At 44.1% G+C, this 18,638-nt stretch overlaps 2 protein-coding genes across 4 annotated transcripts in view; one reads left to right on the forward strand and one right to left on the reverse strand.

Moving 5' to 3' along the window:
- dync1h1 (dynein, cytoplasmic 1, heavy chain 1) overlaps positions 1-12,922 on the reverse strand; it is a 50,298-nt gene extending 37,376 nt beyond the window's left edge. For both annotated transcript variants that reach the window (XM_012836778.3, XM_012836777.3), the window contains exons 1-20: positions 12,553-12,922; positions 9,580-9,667; positions 9,188-9,361; positions 8,516-8,771; positions 8,049-8,235; positions 7,443-7,714; positions 6,936-7,163; positions 5,613-6,689; positions 5,310-5,489; positions 4,891-5,040; positions 4,418-4,564; positions 4,069-4,209; positions 3,621-3,797; positions 3,313-3,423; positions 3,068-3,187; positions 2,407-2,646; positions 1,949-2,104; positions 1,569-1,793; positions 966-1,175; positions 579-725 (exon numbers count right to left, since the gene is read on the reverse strand). In XM_012836778.3, the coding sequence (XP_012692232.1) occupies positions 579-725; positions 966-1,175; positions 1,569-1,793; positions 1,949-2,104; positions 2,407-2,646; positions 3,068-3,187; positions 3,313-3,423; positions 3,621-3,797; positions 4,069-4,209; positions 4,418-4,564; positions 4,891-5,040; positions 5,310-5,489; positions 5,613-6,689; positions 6,936-7,163; positions 7,443-7,714; positions 8,049-8,235; positions 8,516-8,771; positions 9,188-9,361; positions 9,580-9,667; positions 12,553-12,802 (4,536 nt within the window). In that variant the 5' untranslated portion in view covers positions 12,803-12,922. The remainder of the gene's footprint in view (positions 1-578; positions 726-965; positions 1,176-1,568; positions 1,794-1,948; positions 2,105-2,406; positions 2,647-3,067; positions 3,188-3,312; positions 3,424-3,620; positions 3,798-4,068; positions 4,210-4,417; positions 4,565-4,890; positions 5,041-5,309; positions 5,490-5,612; positions 6,690-6,935; positions 7,164-7,442; positions 7,715-8,048; positions 8,236-8,515; positions 8,772-9,187; positions 9,362-9,579; positions 9,668-12,552) is intronic.
- Positions 12,923-13,563: 641 nt separating this feature from the next.
- The window catches only part of ppp2r5ca (protein phosphatase 2, regulatory subunit B', gamma a), a 29,795-nt gene continuing 24,720 nt past the window's right edge, over positions 13,564-18,638 (forward strand). The window contains exons 1-3 of one of the 2 annotated variants that reach the window (XM_012836812.2): positions 13,564-13,751; positions 13,884-13,952; positions 15,447-15,615. In XM_012836812.2, coding sequence (XP_012692266.2) covers positions 13,725-13,751; positions 13,884-13,952; positions 15,447-15,615 — 265 coding nt within the window. In that variant the 5' untranslated portion in view covers positions 13,564-13,724. The remainder of the gene's footprint in view (positions 13,752-13,883; positions 13,953-15,446; positions 15,616-18,638) is intronic. The other variant, XM_031580192.2, reaches the window with a different exon arrangement.

An 18,638-nucleotide genomic window follows, 5' to 3' on the forward strand; every position in this document is an offset into this window, starting at 1 on the left:
AATCATGCCATGTTTGTTTTGTGCATGTTTAAGTGAATAGACTGCACCTACAACTGAATCAGGTCAAAGAAAGCCCACAAATAACCCAAATTAAACAAAAATAACACTAGTTAGATTAACATTTGCTTGTCAAAACATATTGTGACAAAGTCATTTGTACAGAAATTAGACCGGTATATGTCAAAGGAGGAGGAAAGCATATTATTATCTCGAAAACCAACGCGGTAAGTGGAACAAAGTGGGAGTGTCCTATGATTGACGCAGGCGAAAACGTACTCATGTAACGTGTCACCCTAAACATTAATAGAAATTTTTAGAAATACGTTTTCTTGCGGTGTTAAACGAGTCTTACAAGTTAAAAAGGACAAATATCTCTCTCGAAAACCGTAAGTTTGGCTAACCTTATACATAACGTTAATCTATAAATAGACTTAGCATATCGATTTTTCAACAAACTGTCCGATAACTGACGCATCTACGCTACAATGTTTGTCAAAAGGAATACCACAGAAACTCAAAACCAATGGTGAATTGTTGAATACTTTCTTTTCATGAACTGAAGCAGAAAGGACACTTACCTTGTAGTAGGGAGACAGCTTCATAGCAGACACGCTGTTGATGTGCTCTTTGACCTTGTTGAAGAGGTCGTCCCATCCACGGATCAGGCGGCACTTATTCTGGTAGTTGACCAAGTCCAGTTCGTAGGAATTCCAGACCTCACGAATCTATCAAAGTTGAAAAAAATAAAATAATAAAATGTCACCTAAAGCAAACCAATGGTACACATAGTGGACTGAAACAAAACCAATTACAACTTGAATCTGTAGTGATGCCACAAAAAACCTTACAAAAAAAGCTGAAACATCCCTGTCTTACTACTTACTCTTAACATTTGAGTATTTATAATCTGAAAATCAAACCCTAAACAAACAAACAAACAAAACCACATGAACACCATGTTTGACCTGTTTGAGGAACTCCTCCAGCGCCATCTCTCCCTGGGCCACCAGCAGCACGTCCTTCACCACCATCTCGTTTCTCTGCAGGTCCACGTCCCAGATCTGACCCAGGGTCAGCTCCGACAGCACCCAGTTCACGTGCAGGCGCTTCATCAGCTGCTTCCAGTGCCGGTCCTTCAGCGCCTCCGACTTCAGCTCGATCACCAGCATGTTTATCTAAGAAGGGGAGACGGCCATTAGCGGCTGTATGTGGTGTAGTGCAGACTGGTGTGGGAAACTGCCAGTGGAAGTCATTGAGAAGAGCCAGACACATTCAAAATCAAATATTGCACAGATACTGTACATGAAAAAACAGAGTCTAGCAGCATTCTGACCCGACATAAAACTGGGGAAATGACTGCAGTAATTCATATCATCAGTTTTAAACTAATAAAACTATCAAATAGCATGTTAATCTGCTGTAAAAAAATCTTAGTCTGGCATTAACATGTGGATTGAAACTGGAGTCCAATAATCAATCAATAATGATCTGTCTTCAATGGATCAAATGCCGCATCAACCATCTTATTAAGTCTGGGATTTTCTGGACGTCCCTGTTGAAACACTCACCTTCATGTAGCCCTTGAGGAGCCTCTGCACGAACTCATACGAGGCGTACTGGCGCAGGCGAGCGGGGAAGTTCTTCAGCTGGTTCAGGAGGGCGTCCAAGCTCTGGCGGAGCTTGCGAGGCTGCACAGACACCCACGTCTGCTCCTTCATCTGGTCAATCTGCTCCCACACCTTGGACAGCTCTGACCACACACCCTTCAGGTCCTGCAGCTCCTCCAAAGCCACCTGCAAACATAGAGGTCAACAAACGGTCACTATGGAATAATTGTATACAAGCTTCAGCACTGTGTGTGCGTGTGTGTGTGTGTGTGTGTGTGGGGGGGGGGGGGGGGGGGGGGGCACAGAGACTAAGTTGTGTAATAGTTCAGGTGTGTGCATACCTGCACCCTCTCCTCGCTGCCACTAAGGAGGCCGGTGTCGGTGAGCTCCAGAGCCTCCTTGGCCTTGGCACACTTCTCCCGGTCGTCCTTCAGACGGCCAAACTTGCCCTCGTAGATGGTGAGGGACTGCAGCGCCTCCTCAGGACGCAAGCTTCCCTGTGAGGAAAACACCAAACACAGTTTTTTCTTAGGTCAACAAAAGAACCCAAGTTATTATTCACAGATGCTTCAATCGGTTCATTACATTCTAATTCAAGTAACTGCTTGTGGGCCATGTAAATAAAAAAAAATCAGTAATAAAATGTAAAATTTAAAAAAAAAATATTAAGTACAGGTCATAATATTTTTTTTTTATTAGTGCTATTATTTAGACATACTAGCATCTGTGATGGCAAATTGTTAACAATGAGCTCCCAGCTCAGTATGACACCGCTGCATCACCCCCTTGCCCTACTCACGGCCACGGGTTTGGTCTTCTCCCAGTCGGCGAGCAGGTCGACGGTGCGGCCCTCCACGGCGCGGTCCTCCTGCACGATCTTCATCTGCAGGTTGGCCACCTGCTGCTGGATGGCCGTGTCCTTGCGCTTCATGATGTCGCTGAAGGCGCCCCACTCGCCCTCGATGTTGTCGATGTAGAGCCATGAGGGAGGGAACTGGAATCTCTGCTTCTCCAGCAGACGCTGGCCATTACGGAACATCTGAAGAGGAGAGCAAAGAATAGAACAACAAAGTTCAAAACTATTAAATTACTATAATTATATGTATATGACTACAGCCTATTGCTGTGTAATACCTCAAACATATCACTGAATGGCAGTTTTGACATAATACTATAGGAGACATCAAATGTTACCGTATGATGTCCATAATTCATTATTACTATATACTGATTCCATTAAATCGCTGTTTGCTCCATTCACTATTGTGATGTAATGTCATTAGTTAAGAGTGTCGTTTTTGGAAATCCACCCTTCACCATAGCCGTCAATGATTCAGTGTCGGTCAGTCTAGCTTTGCCAATTATGTTAAAAAGGAGCAAAATACGGGTTAAGAGTCACTTTCTGTGGCTGGACTTTTCCACCCCTGAAAAATTCAGCAGGTGGTTTATTTTTCACTCACATCCACTTGCTTCTCGAATGCCTTGATCTTGCGTTTGAGCGCCTGCACGTAGGTGATGAAGGTGACAGCGTCGGAGGTGCTGGCCGTGTCTACAGAATGCTGCTCCAGCTCTTGGCGAGACTGTGAACAGCAACATTGAAATAAAAAAAAAGTGAATAAAAAGGTGAGAATACAGGTTGTGTATTGAGTACTTTAAGACCACTACTAGTTATTTTATCTTGATTCAGTCATGCTGGCAATCTCACCTTGGAGATCTGAGAGTGGAAGTCCTGCATGTTGTTACCGAGCATCTGTCCAAACCTACTGAGGACTTCCTTGTGCCAGGAGTCATACTTCAGGTTCACCTTGGACTGGACCTGGATTCCAGGGGTTACAAAATGGTTAATACCCGTTTTAATAAGTGTTTTAGTGTTTAAGAAATATGTAACGTCCTCTAATTAATAACCCCACAAAACAACATTTAAATTGATCAAGGATTCCAATTAGGCCCTATTTAATTAAATCAATGCTAATTAGCTAAAAGGCTACAGCCTAAACTAAGATGATTCTCTACCTTGCCATAGTCGATGACCACAGGGCCAAACTCCTTCCTGGTCTCGGCGTTGTCGAAGGTGCCCCTGGCTTTGCGGATTTGCACCAGCAGGGCCTGCCACTTGTTCAGGTCTTCGCCCAGGCGGTTGTAGATATTCTCAGCCTGCATGTCCCACAGACACTGGTACTGGAGCCAAACCTGGGAGAGTGATCAGAGACAAGAGGGGCTCAGTTATGAGAAGATTTCAGTCCAAAATTTCAAAAGGTAGTCAAATGGATTTACAAACTCAACTCTTGAAGCAGAAAGCAAATCTATTGAGGGAGATTATCTGACTGTGCGGTTTTACTATCTCACATCGGATCTTTTCCCAACTTCAAAATTGTCCACAGTACCAGTATTGTCCAAATAAACCACTTGAGAGTTCTCACACAAATAAGAGAAAACTAAAAACTGAGTAGATGTCACTCACCTTGACGTACTGCTCCACCTCCTGAACGTTCTCCTTCACTGCGTTGTAGGCCTCCTCCAGTGCGGCTGGCCCATCAGGCATTCTGGTCAGGGCATTCCGGTAGAACTTCTCCTCCTCAGACAGCTCATAGTGCACACCAACCTGTTCAGCACACCGCAGGATGAGATATGCAATTAACATAATGGGCCAATGATATAGACATGTACATGTGCTACTAAGACAGAACCCAACCCCCCCCCCCCCCTCCCATCATTTTATTTTGTTTTCCAATGATGCCTTATTTTTTAGCAAATAATAGCATGGCTCCTCTTTAAGTTAAATTGATATGAACTTGAGGGTGTCTACAGACCTGGTATCTCTGGCTCTGGATCCTAGGCAGAGCCAAGACGACCATCTTCCAGGAGAACAGCTCCTGGTAGAGCTTGTAGCGGCAGTCTTCAATGGGAGGATTCAGGTAGATGACCTGGTTTGTGATCCTCAGCTCGTGCACAATGTTCTGCAGGGTGAAAAAAAGACAATGAATGTCAGATCATTCCAATCAAGCCATTTTCAGGATTAATAATGCACTGTTCTGTTTACATTAAGTGTATACTTACATTATGCATTACTGTAGGTTAAGCCTGCTACACTGTTGCAAATATGTTTTGTCTATGTCTGCTATGCACCTTGCATTAATATTTTAAGAACTTTTGTACAAGACCATATACAAGTCAATTTCTTCCACGGTCCTACAGAGAAGGAACCATGGCTTACATGACTGTACGAGTTCCTATGAGGATTTAATTTCTTGTTTTGTTATGATAAATGACATTCCACACGTACCTTGATCTTTGGTTCTCCTCCAGGCTTGTGGCTGAGCTGCGGAGCCTCTGTGTCCATGTCCACGTCGGCCTTGTCCTCCATCTGTCCCCTCAGAGCCTGGGTCCAGGCCCGGAGTCCAGCCTGCAGACGCACTCCCAGGATCCTCTCAATCTAAACAGGAGGGAATAGAAATGTTTCTTTATTACCAAATGTGCAAAACAGTAGAGAGTGAAAACAAAGATAGTAAAAAGCAAAAGTATTACAAGACATGGCAAAAGAAGGAACACAACCTTACTTTAGGCTTTATATAGGCCACAAAGTATTATACATGTGCATGTTATGACACTATGATAGTGTGGACAGACCCCTGGAAGAAAAACACATCCAGCTTCAAGTCAATGATAAACCTCCAAAATCAATCAAGAACTGTTAATACTGACCTCGATGTCCAGCTTGTTAACCCAGATGGGCAGATTGGAGTAGGAGTGGAGGTTGAGGTCGTCCACAGCCTTCTGCACACGGTTGAGGATCTCGGTGAAAGTCTTCTGCTCGTACATGCAGGTCTCCAGCGAACGCACCTCAAGGTCAATTTTCTCTTCAATCAGGAGCAGGTCATCCACCTGAGTTCAGGAGTAGGGAAGGGAAACAAAATGAGGAAATGAGCCTCTGATTGCAAGAGCAACATTTCAAAGTAATGTAGTAATGTTAATGTTGATGCTTCATGAACATTATGGAGAACAGACCTTCTCTTGGAAGTTGAAGACGGTCTCAGCCAGGCGCTGGACATATGGGTCCAGCTTGTAGGACTCCCACACAAGGGCGATACCTTCAGTGACCAAGGCCTGCACTTCCTTCTTCAGCCCAGCAACCAGCAGGGAGATGGAGATACGCTCCTCCACCTTCTCACAGGTGCGCTCGTAGGTACGAACGCTCTCGATGAGAGAGATGGCGAACGGGTACAGCTGATTGGCTTGGTGGGCCTTGTTGACGATGGCCAATGGGACGCGGAAGCTCAGCCACTTCAGGTTGCGGACCTCCTTGGACAGGGTGATGATCTCAGGCAGGAAGTTGACCTTGAGCTTGAGGATGTTGCCCGTGCGTCCTCGTGCACGGCTGCTCTCGATGGTGAAGATGCGTCCCGACACGCCCAGGTTGCGCTGCTGCACCTTGCGCGCCCAGTCGTCGAAGATCTCCTGCGTGTTGAGCTTGGCACGGAAACTATCGCCGTCCTGCTTCAGCTTCAGACCCTCCACGTGGTTCTCCCAGCCCTTGCCCAGGACATCCTCCACCCGCTTCATGTAGGCTGTCAGCTGCCGGTCGATCTGCTTGGCCCAGATGATGGATCCGGAAACGGGCGGCAAGTCACGCACGTGGCTCATCTTGCAGGACTGGCTCTGCGGGTATTGCACCTTGAACTTGTCGTGGAGTGACTCGATGTCGTCCTTGACACGCTGGATGAGCTGTGTCTGGTACTCGCGGATGGCGCCGCGGATGTGCGGCCGCACAAACAGAGCGTTGAAGCGCGAGAAGATGCGGAACATCTCGTTGGCGTTTTTGGCCGTGCCCAGCTGGTCACGGAGGCGGGCGGTGATGCGGGTCTCCACGCGGTCGATGCGCTCATCGTACCGCTTCATGGCTGCCTCCCAGGCCTCCATGCCCTCCTTTGACACATCAAGGCCATCCACCTCCTTCACGTTCTCGTAGGCAAGGTTCACCTCCTCAATGGCGTTGGCGTCGGCGGCATCGAAGAGAACCTCGGCGACCTTCATGTCAGGGGGCTCCACTGCCTCACCTTGAGCATGCTGGGGCACAGTGGATACCTGGGGCCAGGAACAGAAATGAACGTTAAGGACTACTGGTCCAGGAAGAGAACAGAAACCATGAGGCATGTTTCAATCAAACAGATCAATCTTTAACTACAAGTGACAATTTATGTTTATGTACCAACTAGAACATGCAACAGGCTTCCATTATAGCTCCATTATCTTGGGGACTTCAGTACCATTTTTAAGACATCTTTTCCCCTTTGGGATTGTAAACAGACTGCCCTCCCCTGCCTCCTCTACCTGTGGTCTGAGCACACGCACGATGACGGCCCTCAGCTGCTCATGCTGTCGCCTGAAGCGCCTCATGTGGTCCAGACGGGACTGCAGCTTACGGTGGGCCGGGCTGAGACGCCATACCATCTTCAGGTTCTCCTCGCGCTTCCTCTTCACGATGTCTCTCAACAGGACCTGCAGCTTCTCATACTCATCCTCCCAGGTCTGGAAAACCTCGAAGCAGGACACCATCACCTGGAGGAGGAGCAGAAAAGAAATGACTGACTATTCAGAAATGGTTTAACAATGTGTGTAAATGTATAAAAGTCATCAAAGTCATAACAAAGTACTTTATGTATTCAGCAAGTATGTCTAAATTGGACATATTTAGGAATTAAAAAAAAAATGTATACAGTTACAAAAGGTTACAATAGTGGCCAGATCCAAGTTCAAAGTATACAGTATGTCTATACCAAACATATTTTGGTAAATTAATGGTAACCTTTTACTTTTTGTAACCAAAAACACACCCACCTTCTCAAACTCCTCATAGGCCACATGCATGAGCTTCCTGGTGCCCAGGACTTTGAGGAGCTGGGAGCTGAGGTCACGTGAGATGGCCTCCACCAATCGCAGAGCTCGCTGGATGGGGTACTTGGTGTTGCGGATCTTTCGCAGGTGAGTGAAGATGGCCACTAGCGCCTGGCGGATCTTGTCGAGCTCCGTGGCCGAGAGGAGGTCGTTGAGTGGAAAGTCCTTCATCAGGGGGTTGTAATCATTCACAGTCTCCACGGCCTGCTTCAGACCTGACATTCAAATAGCAAACCAATTTCATTAAATTATATGTTGAGATTCTACTAAAAGACGTTTCTATATTACACATAATAACTTCTCATTATTTAAGTGAAAACAGGATGCTTTGAATAGGTGGTTGACCATTTGAGGCTAGTAATTGTTCAAAACCACTTTTATTCATAACAAACTGACATTCTTCCAGTGACGTGCCTCAGAGAAACTCTGCCAAACTCTTGAAACACAAGTCAAGCCTGTGCGAGATTCACACCACTTTGCAACGCCAATAACACTTCATTTTATACCACAGCAGAGAGGAGAACATTGGGGAGTGTGTGTGCGTCTCACCAGTGTCAGTGTCGAAGCTGACGGTGGCGTGGAAGCGTTTGCCGTGCTTCAGGATGTCCAGAGTGAGCAGGACCTCTGGACTCTCGCGCTTCTCCTGGATGCGATTCAGGGCGCGCTCCAGGTTCAACCAGAAGCTGATCTCCTGCAGGGCCGTCCCAGAGGCAGGGTCACGGTCCAGTTTGGTGACCTGGTGGAAGAGGAGAAAAACGGAGAAACGTTAAAAGGTACCACAGACAAAGACTTCAAATGCACAATGTATAGTCTGAGCATATAGCTGCACAGACTCTTCTGGAAGCTTATTGATTGTTTCCTGAAAACATTGTTATTTGACCTGCATCTAAGCTTGCCCATGATGCATGACTGTACAGAGTGGATCAAAGACAATAATCTGAAACATTGTCTGGCCTTGCCCCTACAAGTAATCAGACCAACAGGAATTGTCTTCAGACAACTGCACAAATCCTCACCTTCTGGATTTCCCGGATCCAGCGGTTGACGCCAGACTGCAGCTGGTTGAGGAAGGTGGGGTCCTCGACCTTGTCGCCAAAGTCGGTGACCTTGGGCTTCTCGCCGCGCTCATAGAGCTGCTTGGCAATGTTGCTGATGACCGGATGGATGAGGAGGCTGATCTCTGGGATCTCAATGTTCTGCTGCAGGTGAAGGAGACCCATCTCCAGCTCTGCAATCTTCTTCTCCACAGAGGGGGCCATCTTGTCACCATCCCTAAGGCAGGACATTTAAAGGGTTTAGTAAATATGCTGGGCTCTACATTACATTGAAGGATTCACATGCCATCGTGCTTGTTTATATCTGCATGTTCCAATATGTAAAGCAAGCCACTGATTCATACTCTCACTGTCAGGAGTAGACTATGCTGCTCTGCAAACAATGGAGAACATTGTGTTTTTGTCTTTGTTCTTCATGCACTACACCCAAAATATACAGGAAAAAGAACAACTGTGCAGTGTCCACAAAATGAGAGCTTTGAGCTGCATCACACGACACAGAGTCTTATACAAACACCCCCTCAAACAAGAGCCATGTTTTGATTGTGTACCTTATTTCATCCATGTACCTTATATCCATATCAATCTATAATACATTTTACAACAGACAAATTCCTTCATAACTTGTCTCACCTGTCTGCCTTGCCAGACTCGCGGATGTAGGACTTGAAGAAGGGAGCCACTGCATTGCTGATGAAGGAGTGGAGGGTTTCATAGGGGGAGTCCTCGCTCAGGGTCAGCACACGCACCTGGGTGGAGATGGGCTTGTCTGCATCCACCACTACAGTCCTCTTAATGAAGGCCAGGCTGGAACACAGAACACGGTCAGAGGTAAGGAAACAATACAGGCAGTCAGGAAGTTCAAGTCAGATGTTATTCAGAAGACTGGGCATAGAAAGACAGACGGACAAGATATTTAGACGAGACTGGACTACTGGCCTTGGGCAGAGGTCTGCACTCTCAGAGGGCCTTACTAGTTAGTGATGTAGTGAACTGAACCCAGCCTGGCAAGTGCACTGGCCTACCTGTTGGACTTCAGGCCATAGTGGATGTCAGTGCTGACGACGTAGGAGATGCACTCCCTCTCCTCCTCGCCCTCATCACCCACATCCTCTGTTGGAGAGAACAATGTTAATACACATGCTAAGGCAACTCCTACTAATCAAGGCATTAGGGTCTCAAATCCTGTTACATGGAGATATTCCCACTTAACTTTAGGGGTGGGAATTGCCACAGAGGCAAAGATATGATACGATTAGTGTTGGTCACGATACCAGAATGAATGTATTAATACGAGTCATGAGTTTCGATACTTTCTTTCAATACTATACCTAAAAAACATTTTGATTAGACGAATTAGATAAATCATATCCTAGGAATAGGTTAGGCGATGAAAGAAAGAAGAATTCCGGTGCCATGTTTATACAGTATGTATGAAACATTAAATAAGCAAGGGCCAAATTTCTATAAAACCATATTTGTGACTTCTCTATACAGAGATGCACGTGTGCATTAATTCATTTCTGTTCTGGGTACAGGGGATGTTGTGATGACTTGTTTGCTTTTAGACCATGCATATTCCCCAAGGGAGCAGTGCTGTCAATCTCATGTGGCTCATATTACAAACTCATTCAGGGACATCACTAGCACATCACCGCGGTCAGCATTGTGCTTAAAGAGACAGATTCCTATTAGTCAGATCAACCTGCCATTCACATAATAAAAGTATCGATTCTTTACTAAATGCTGGTATCGTACCATTTTCAAAACTCTGGCACGTTGTACTTTTACAGTATCGTTATACAACACTAATCACGATATTTGGGCCACCACGATACGATATTATTGGGAGACTTTACATTTTACGGTACAGCAAGTATTGAAATTTTATTCTGCGCAGCTAACTTGCGATTTATTTCTCCCATATATTACGTTACATGTACTCAGAGACCCTGCAGTCATCTTGGCGTGATAAATTTGTTCCCGACTGACTCCATTTCCAATTCCCGCTGTGACGCAAGAATAGAACGAGGTCTTGTGCTATATTGTGGACTTCAGAAGCAATGTTATCAGACGTATGTACCAACATTTTATTAAATCATAATATCAAAATAAATATTGAGAAATAATATAATATCACAATGCTACACTAAATCGATTTTTTTTCTCACACCTCTACTAACCTTAAACATCTAAACTTATGTCATGCCCGAATAAGCAGCAATGGCACTTTTCAGAGAGGACCCTTGCCCAGATTCACAAATAGAACAAGTGTTCCAGTTACCAGGAAAGGAAGAGATGAGGAAAAATAACTGCGCTAGATAGTGCAGGCTGTTGCAAAAATAAACAAACATCTGAAACAGGAGGACAAATTAAAAAGAAAAACTAAAGCCAGGGAAGTCACTAGACAATTATTATTTACATTTAGCAGATGCTTTTATCAAAAGCGACGTACAAAGGAGAGAACAATCAATTATTAGGGTGGCTAAACCGTACCTAGTGGGCGCTAAGCTATAACTAGGTGGGTCTGCTTATAAATCAATGCTATCTATTATAAGGAGATAGTAAACTACAGCGGTCACAGTTCATACTCCTTGCAGAGTGTGTTGCACAGACAAATGGCAACATTAGCCTTCCCACTGTACCTTGCTCCTATCCTGAATTATTGGAAATATAAATGGTGCAATCGCTGATAGTTTTTAGAATGACAACTGATAGTTTAGACATAAAGATAGCTTTCATAGTGAGGCACATTTGGGGGGGGGGGGGGGCAATTTCATGGTTAAAATGGATCCTGCTTTTTTTATTTGATACAAGTAGGCTGTGTGACGCACAGACTACCACAAATAAAAGTGTTTAGTCACTGTAGCCTTGAGTTAGGCTGGAGGCAGGCTGTTCCTCTGTTCAGCTGACTCCGTCACATGCTGTGCCCCAGATGAAGTCAGTGCAGAATAGAGCTGAGGCATTAGGCTGCAGACTGATCTGCATTGCAGTAGGGGTTGCTACTTTAACACTCAATATTCCACACTTGGACGGATCATTAGTACAAGTGCACCACACAAGTATATACACAAGGACACCGAACACAAGATTTGTTTGTTGGTACACGAAGGGTAAGGATCAGTAGATATGTAAGGGACCTACCATCCCAAACCTTAGATGCAATTTAAATGTCAGGAACTGCAAACAAATGTTTATGCGACAAAATTTTGCTATCGCCATACCAAGGGTGGTTATGATAAGTTTCACCATCACCGCACAATATGATGCACTGTCTTTTGTTGTCAGCATAAATGATCACAACGATCACCTATGTTTTATACAGTGTGCGACGATATTTTCCAAATGTGAACATTAAATACATTTGATTTTTGCAAATGCTTATATAGTGAGATTTGTCAGTGAGTGAAATGCATAGCTAGTATAAATGTACACATGTTGCTGAAAGTTGAACTTGTGCCAGTAGGCTACATCGGGGCGTGGTGGGATGCATGATTCATCAGTCACATTCATAAAGCAACCGAGTGAGCAATCACACTCTACCGAGAACGTAATCATAAAAATCAGGGCACTACTGTAATCTTCAATAGTGTCCAAGTCCAATTTTCTTACACGTGGTAAAACGTTTGGATACCGGTGGCAAACGTAAGCAAACTCATGTTAACTGTTCAAAAGCTAACTAGCGTTGCGTCCATATAATAAAGAACCCACAAGAGGACGTTTGCAGCTTGTAACGATGTCAGTGGGTAATATAGCACAACACCTTACCACTAAAATGTACAAATGTAACCTGACATATCAACTGGAAGCGCATTCAAATAAAACGCAGATGACGTCAACGTCAGCTAGCGGAGTATTGGTAAACCAAACTAAGGTGCTAGCGAGGCTAGCTATCGGAAACGGACACAGCCAACGTTAGCTAACGTCAACTCACTGGCTTTGTTATGCCAGACTGTATATGAATCAGCAGGGGATTTAAGAGCTAAAATCAAACCAACCTTTTAGGGTGCTCCTTTCTACAAGAACGGTGTGGACTTGAGGGTCAGAGAGAAATTTCTTCATTTGCTCAACAGAGCTTTTCTCCTCTAGGGCGGTTTCCAAGGCGGCCGGTACCTCGCCGCCATCTTCCAGAAGCAAGGGGACAAGTTTGCGAATATGTTTCTGCAAAACAGATATATCTGCAACTGTCTGCACAGCGGCGGACACCTCCATAGTGCCGCCGTCATCACCACCGCCGCCGTCAGACATTTTCACAGATTCGAAAGCGCCAGAGACAGTAGACTTCTCTGATGGGACCAGTCAGCAAGAACTACGTTCACTGCATCAACCGACTGATGTGTCAGTTTTACAGCAGAAGAGGAAAGCGGATGGTGAACAGGGACATGCCCTGTTACATTTATTGATACACAGCATTCTGGGGATTGTAGTCTTTTGTGGGCGTTTATCAGTGTTGAGAAACTGCAAGACACTACAATACCCAGAAAGCAAGGGAACTTGTCACGGAAGCATCCAGCGTCTGACGTTTTTCTGTGACAAAGTGCTTTGTTACCCCTCACTGAAACAAGTATACCAACAAATATTGACCAGTTCAGATATGCTGAAAATACAACTTTTAAATGCAAATATGTTCCATTCTTAATTGCAATTAACACTTGGATATACGCTGAAATTGCGTAACCTAAACATAATACACTGTCGGTTAGTACCGTTGGGGGGCGATAATGTTGTACACATTTGATTGTGTTAGAAGCTGTCACAGTATGCATGCTAGCAAATTACAATAGTCCCCAGACGCAAAGTAGCCTACACAAACAGTTTGCATTTAAACTAGAACAAGGAAAAGTCAGTGTTTGAAGCACTCCATTGGAATGCAGAATCACATGGTGACCAGCAACGAATCAAATCTTTATGGACCAAGGACGTCTCGTAGGTGTGTGTGTGTGTGTGTGTGTGTGAGAGAGTTTCGAGTGTGTGTGTGTGTGTGTGTGTGAAAGAGAGAAAGTAGAGAGTGTGTTTGTGAGTGAGAGTATGTGTCTGCGCGCGCACGTGTGCGTATTTATGTGTGTGTGAAAAAGGGAACAGCACTATCAGCAGGTAAAAGTGAGGGTGGAAGACAGCAAGCGTCCCGGGGCTAATTCCGTGGAAGGCACGGGAGGACCTCTCAGAAAAAATGCCGAACAAGTCCAAAAAAGATAAGGTAAGAGCAATATCACTGGAGAACTTCCAAGTATCTCTGTATCTATCTATCTATCTATCACTTACATTTATGCCTGCAGGACATTTTGCAGGGTAAGATGCAGACTATAAATCATTGCTTATTTTGTTTTAGGAATCCTCAAAGTCTGGGAGGTCCAACAAAAGTGGGAGTAAAAATGAGAATAACAACTCAGAAAATGAGGTAATGGATTTTGATTATTAAATTATGACGATAGAGTAGCCTAATTGTAGTATTTCTTGCGATTATTGTATTGTCACCAAATATATTTATAGTAGTTATAGTTTATATTTCTTATAAAATCATGGGAATGTAAATGCAACAAATGTAAAAGTGATGTCATTCTCTTGTGGTTCCTGTAATTGTTTTGCTGGGGTTTTCTGCACTAGTATCATTAGTATGATGGAGATATGGAAGTTGCATTAGATAAGTGCTTTACGGAGGGTTCTGCAGGCTTTTAACTGGGGAGACAGAAACCATTGGACTTTAGGTAATAAGGGTTAAAGACACACACACATTGTCTGGGGAAGTTGTCAGAAAATCCTCTTTCGTCATTCAGACACACTTCAAATGAATGTGGAATGAGGACAAAGCTACATCCCCTGCTGAAAGCTGTTGAGTTTTTAAATTGGTAGTCAAAGTTATCCTTATTAAAAGTGTGATACAAATACATCCTCCTATTCAGATGTGTGGATGGTGTTTGTTGTGGCAGTGGTTGACTGATTAAATGTATGTTTGAAAGACTCAGAAGAAGACATCTAGAGTTGTTTTTCTAGTGTGAATGTGTTCTTTGCCTTCCATTTCTCCATTTTGCTTACTTGTTCTTCGTGTTGCTGTTGTTGGAGGATTTTCTGCTTGCTTAGAGGTTTTACAAAACTCTCTCTGGTGTGAAATGTGTCACTCTGCATATTGCTAATGCTGTAACAGAATAAAACTCTGCAAAGTAACATATTGCTCAGAACACAGTTTGAAATAGTTGTGTTTATTCTGTGGTTTTGGTTTGTTATAATGGTATTACTTATAAAACTGTTATTTTTAAAACGTTTAAAACATCATAATCATAATGTGATTATGTGATAAAAAGCAAACACACCACAAAAAGTTGAAATATTGTTTTCCTTTGTTTTTAGTTGCAATCACTGTGAGATAATTTGTGTCACTATGCTGTCTCTAACTCAAACAGTCTATTGATGGATATATTACAAGTAAGCATGTGTCTTGTTAACATTTAACTTGATCTAAAGATCATGACATCACCTGTGCAACTTCCTTATTTAATCAGAGGAGCTGTTCCAGCCCTTGGCTGCCTGATGAATCAGGCTGCGTCTTTTGACATGAGGGATTAGGGACACCTCAGTGGATCTGATGGCCCACATCACCATCATCAGCAGCAGCAGCAGCAACACAAAGCTGCTGCTCAGATTGCATAAACAAGGGAAACACCTGATCTCGCTCGAACAGGGGCAACATGACCCCTCCAGCCACAGCTTCTGCTGGCCCATAGCCCGCGGCTTGATAAACCCCACCCGGTAACCGTGATCCACAACTTCCTCGGACAGGAACTCGGGGTGGTAACGGGAACCCTCTCTCTGTCTTTCTCTCTCTCTCTCTCTATCTCGCTCTCTCTCTCTCTCTCTCTCTCTGCCAGACTCCAATGTTTTTTTTTTTTTTTTGCAGGGCTCCACCAAGAGGGGTAGCAGCGGCGCCCCGCCCACCGCCCAGCTGCTGCGGGTGAAGCAGCCATCATCGTCGTCGCAGGCGGGGCAGAAGAAGGAGCATCGCATGAGCAACTCCTGCTTCCCCATCAGCAACAACCGAGAGCTGCAGAGGCTGCCAGCCTTCAGAGGTAGCCTCTCTGCGTCCAACACACACACACACACGCGCACACACCCAGGCACACACACACACCCAGGCACACACACACACACACAGACACACACACACACACCCAGGCACACATAGAACCCCATAGAGCACAACGTGCTTCAGAACTCTCCGGCTCTCTTATCAGCACACTCCCACATACAGTATGCGCCGTCACATTCAAACCCCTCCAAGGTTATATGGCCATTGTAGGGTTCAGTGTGGGAGAAGGCCGCCTCATTTTTCTCCTCTCAAGCATTGCATGTAGTACACAGGCAGGCCATTCACTCAAGGCTGATTGGCGAGTAATGGTTCAGAGCCTGCCTTGCTCTGACCTACTGTGTGGAAATCCAGGCCTTGTATTAAGAATTCATGGGCCACGTAGATTCACTGCCTTTTGAACGTCCAGAGGATAGCTTTCTGCATAATTTATGGCATAGCGGATGCCAGTGAATGTTTACCTTGAGTCATGATGACAAGCACCCTAAGCCCTTATCTTGAAGACAAACCAGATCCCCTTGATAACAGAGGGCTTGCATGGATTGAACGGAGCGGCCTGTTCTGGCCCTGGGCTCTCGGAAGAAAATGAGTCAGCCTTTATTTAATTCTTCCAATGCCACTTGTTACAGTAATGTTATATATGAAACCGTTATATACTAAGCTGTGCACCATGGTCATATTATGGGATGTTTTCATTGTAATAATATTTAATTTTTGGGACCGTTTAACCCCTAATTTAAGACCTAATCAAACCTGAATGAGTGTTCCATGAACTTCAATCAATCAATCAATCAATCAATCAATCAATCAATCAATTTGTTTATTTGATCAAGAGGGACAGTGTACATTCATGAACATTAAAATGTAAATGCACCCAATTATAGCCAAAAGGCTAGTTTCCATTGGCAGTCCCCCTGCCAGAGTGAAAAAGGCTATACAACCTAAACAAGGCATTAACGTATATCAAACATAACATTGACAATAAAAAAAAAAAATAAGATACAATAAAATAAAATACAATCCCAATATACAAGTTCTACTGCTTCAATCATTCATGACGTTCACATACTACTCTGGGTTGTTTTTATTGTACCTGATTGGTGTGCCAGTACAATTCAGGCCGTATTAGTTTGAGTTTCTAGGTGTCACCAATGACCCATGACCATGCCATGGTGTTGACAGTGTGTGAGAAAGCTTATACCAAGTCCCAATGGAGAAAAAAAACGTCGGTCATTCCTCAGTGATTTCCCCCAACTGCAAATTGATCTCTCCAGGAGCAGTTAGTCCTGTGCAGTGGATGGCTCCATGGCCTTCTCCTTGCCCTGTGATCTTGTTTTCCTTTTTCACAGCTACTTGGAGGTGGAAGCCAGGAGTACATGCCTGGACTTGAGAAGGCTGGAGTGGCCACACGCAAATGACAAATAATAACAAATTATTGAGGGCTGAAAGATGGGGGGAAGATTCGGACGGTTGGCCTGTGACTCTTACTTTACAATGCTGCGCAAACATACAAGAAGCTCTTCTCTGTCCAACCAACTCACAGGTCAAGTCATGTTATCAGACCAAAGCAAATCTCAACTTGCTGTTGACCTCGGTTGAGCGGCATAACGTCTGTCATAAAACTGACTGTCTGTTTGCTTCACAATAACATTTAATGGGCACAATGGCCTATTGAATCAGCTCCGACCTGCTCAGTGGGGGTTGTCTATGCTCAGAGTCAGGTTAGGGGATTTGTCGATGAAGTAGAAGAAGCACTGGGGTCACCGTTTCCCAGCACAAGTAAAGGGATTGGTTATTTTTGGAAGACTTAATCACATTCATGGTCACCTACTGAAGGACACACAATAGCCATTAAAGTCTTAGGTCTTACATCCTTATGATGAGCAAATAATCATATAGATCTCTGCAAACACTATAACTGTTGACAGTAGGACTAGTGATAGTGGCGAGCCATATAGCCAGTTCTTAAAGGAGCCATATCAACCTATCAAGAGATGATTATGTTATCTTCTTATGGCATTGGAAACGATATAAATCTTCTTCAGAAGCAATCTCAGTACATTAATCTCCATTTTCCAGCTAGAGCTCTTTGCACAACCACTTCTCTCGGACAGTATTAATAGACCGCAGAGGAGCTTGCCAATATGCCATTCTCCTCGGGTTGAAACGTCAGAGACCCATTCCTGCTAAGTCATGTTGCAGTATTTGTGTTGTGACTGACTGTGGGCAGCTGTGGTGGAGCTTTTAAGAGGTGGTTCCCAGTACGTACCTCCGTTTCATAAGTGGAATCAGCGGTGCTCTGTGTTATTGTTAGCATAGAGTGTGAAGACAGAATGCACAGCATGATAGTTGAGATGTACAATAACACACACACGTGCAGTAGCAAGATGTTGCCGTCTGAGCCCTGTGATAAAATGTTGTATGAAATGACCTCTTTTGTATTCAATTCAATTGTGTATCAAATGAAATCACAGACTTTAAGTAGTTTGCACTTGATGTGATGGGTCCAAAAAGACAGAAGACACATAAAACACTTTTCAGAGATGATAAATAAATTAAATAAATAATTAACTATCCCAAACATCTGCTTAAAATGTTGGAATGAGGAGTACAGTGCTTATATTTTTATAAAGGTGAACTGCTGCCATCTGTTGGTGAAATTCAAGAGAGGTCCAATCTGATTAAACGCTCTTGACTTATTGAGAAGGAGAGGGAGATACCATTAACATGTGCATTGCACTTTGAGGTAGAGTAGATTCAAATAAACTACATTTGTCTGTCAGAATGTGAAGAATTTACAGTACATGTAAATATTCTTTGTACTGCACAATGTAAATTGCATAGAGGAACTTCTCTCATCTTATCTCCTGGCTAACTGACAGAATGACGTCATGACTGACCTTATGGGTAAAGTTTAAACTGTACTAATTATCTTCCTCAAAGTATGAAAGAGGAGTTTGTACTCTGAGGAAGACTTGTGTTAGTGTAGGGAATTGGATTAGAGTG

The sequence above is a fragment of the Clupea harengus genome, chromosome 14 (genome assembly GCF_900700415.2).
Source record: "Clupea harengus chromosome 14, Ch_v2.0.2, whole genome shotgun sequence".
Classification (NCBI taxonomy): Eukaryota; Metazoa; Chordata; class Actinopteri; order Clupeiformes; family Clupeidae; genus Clupea; species Clupea harengus.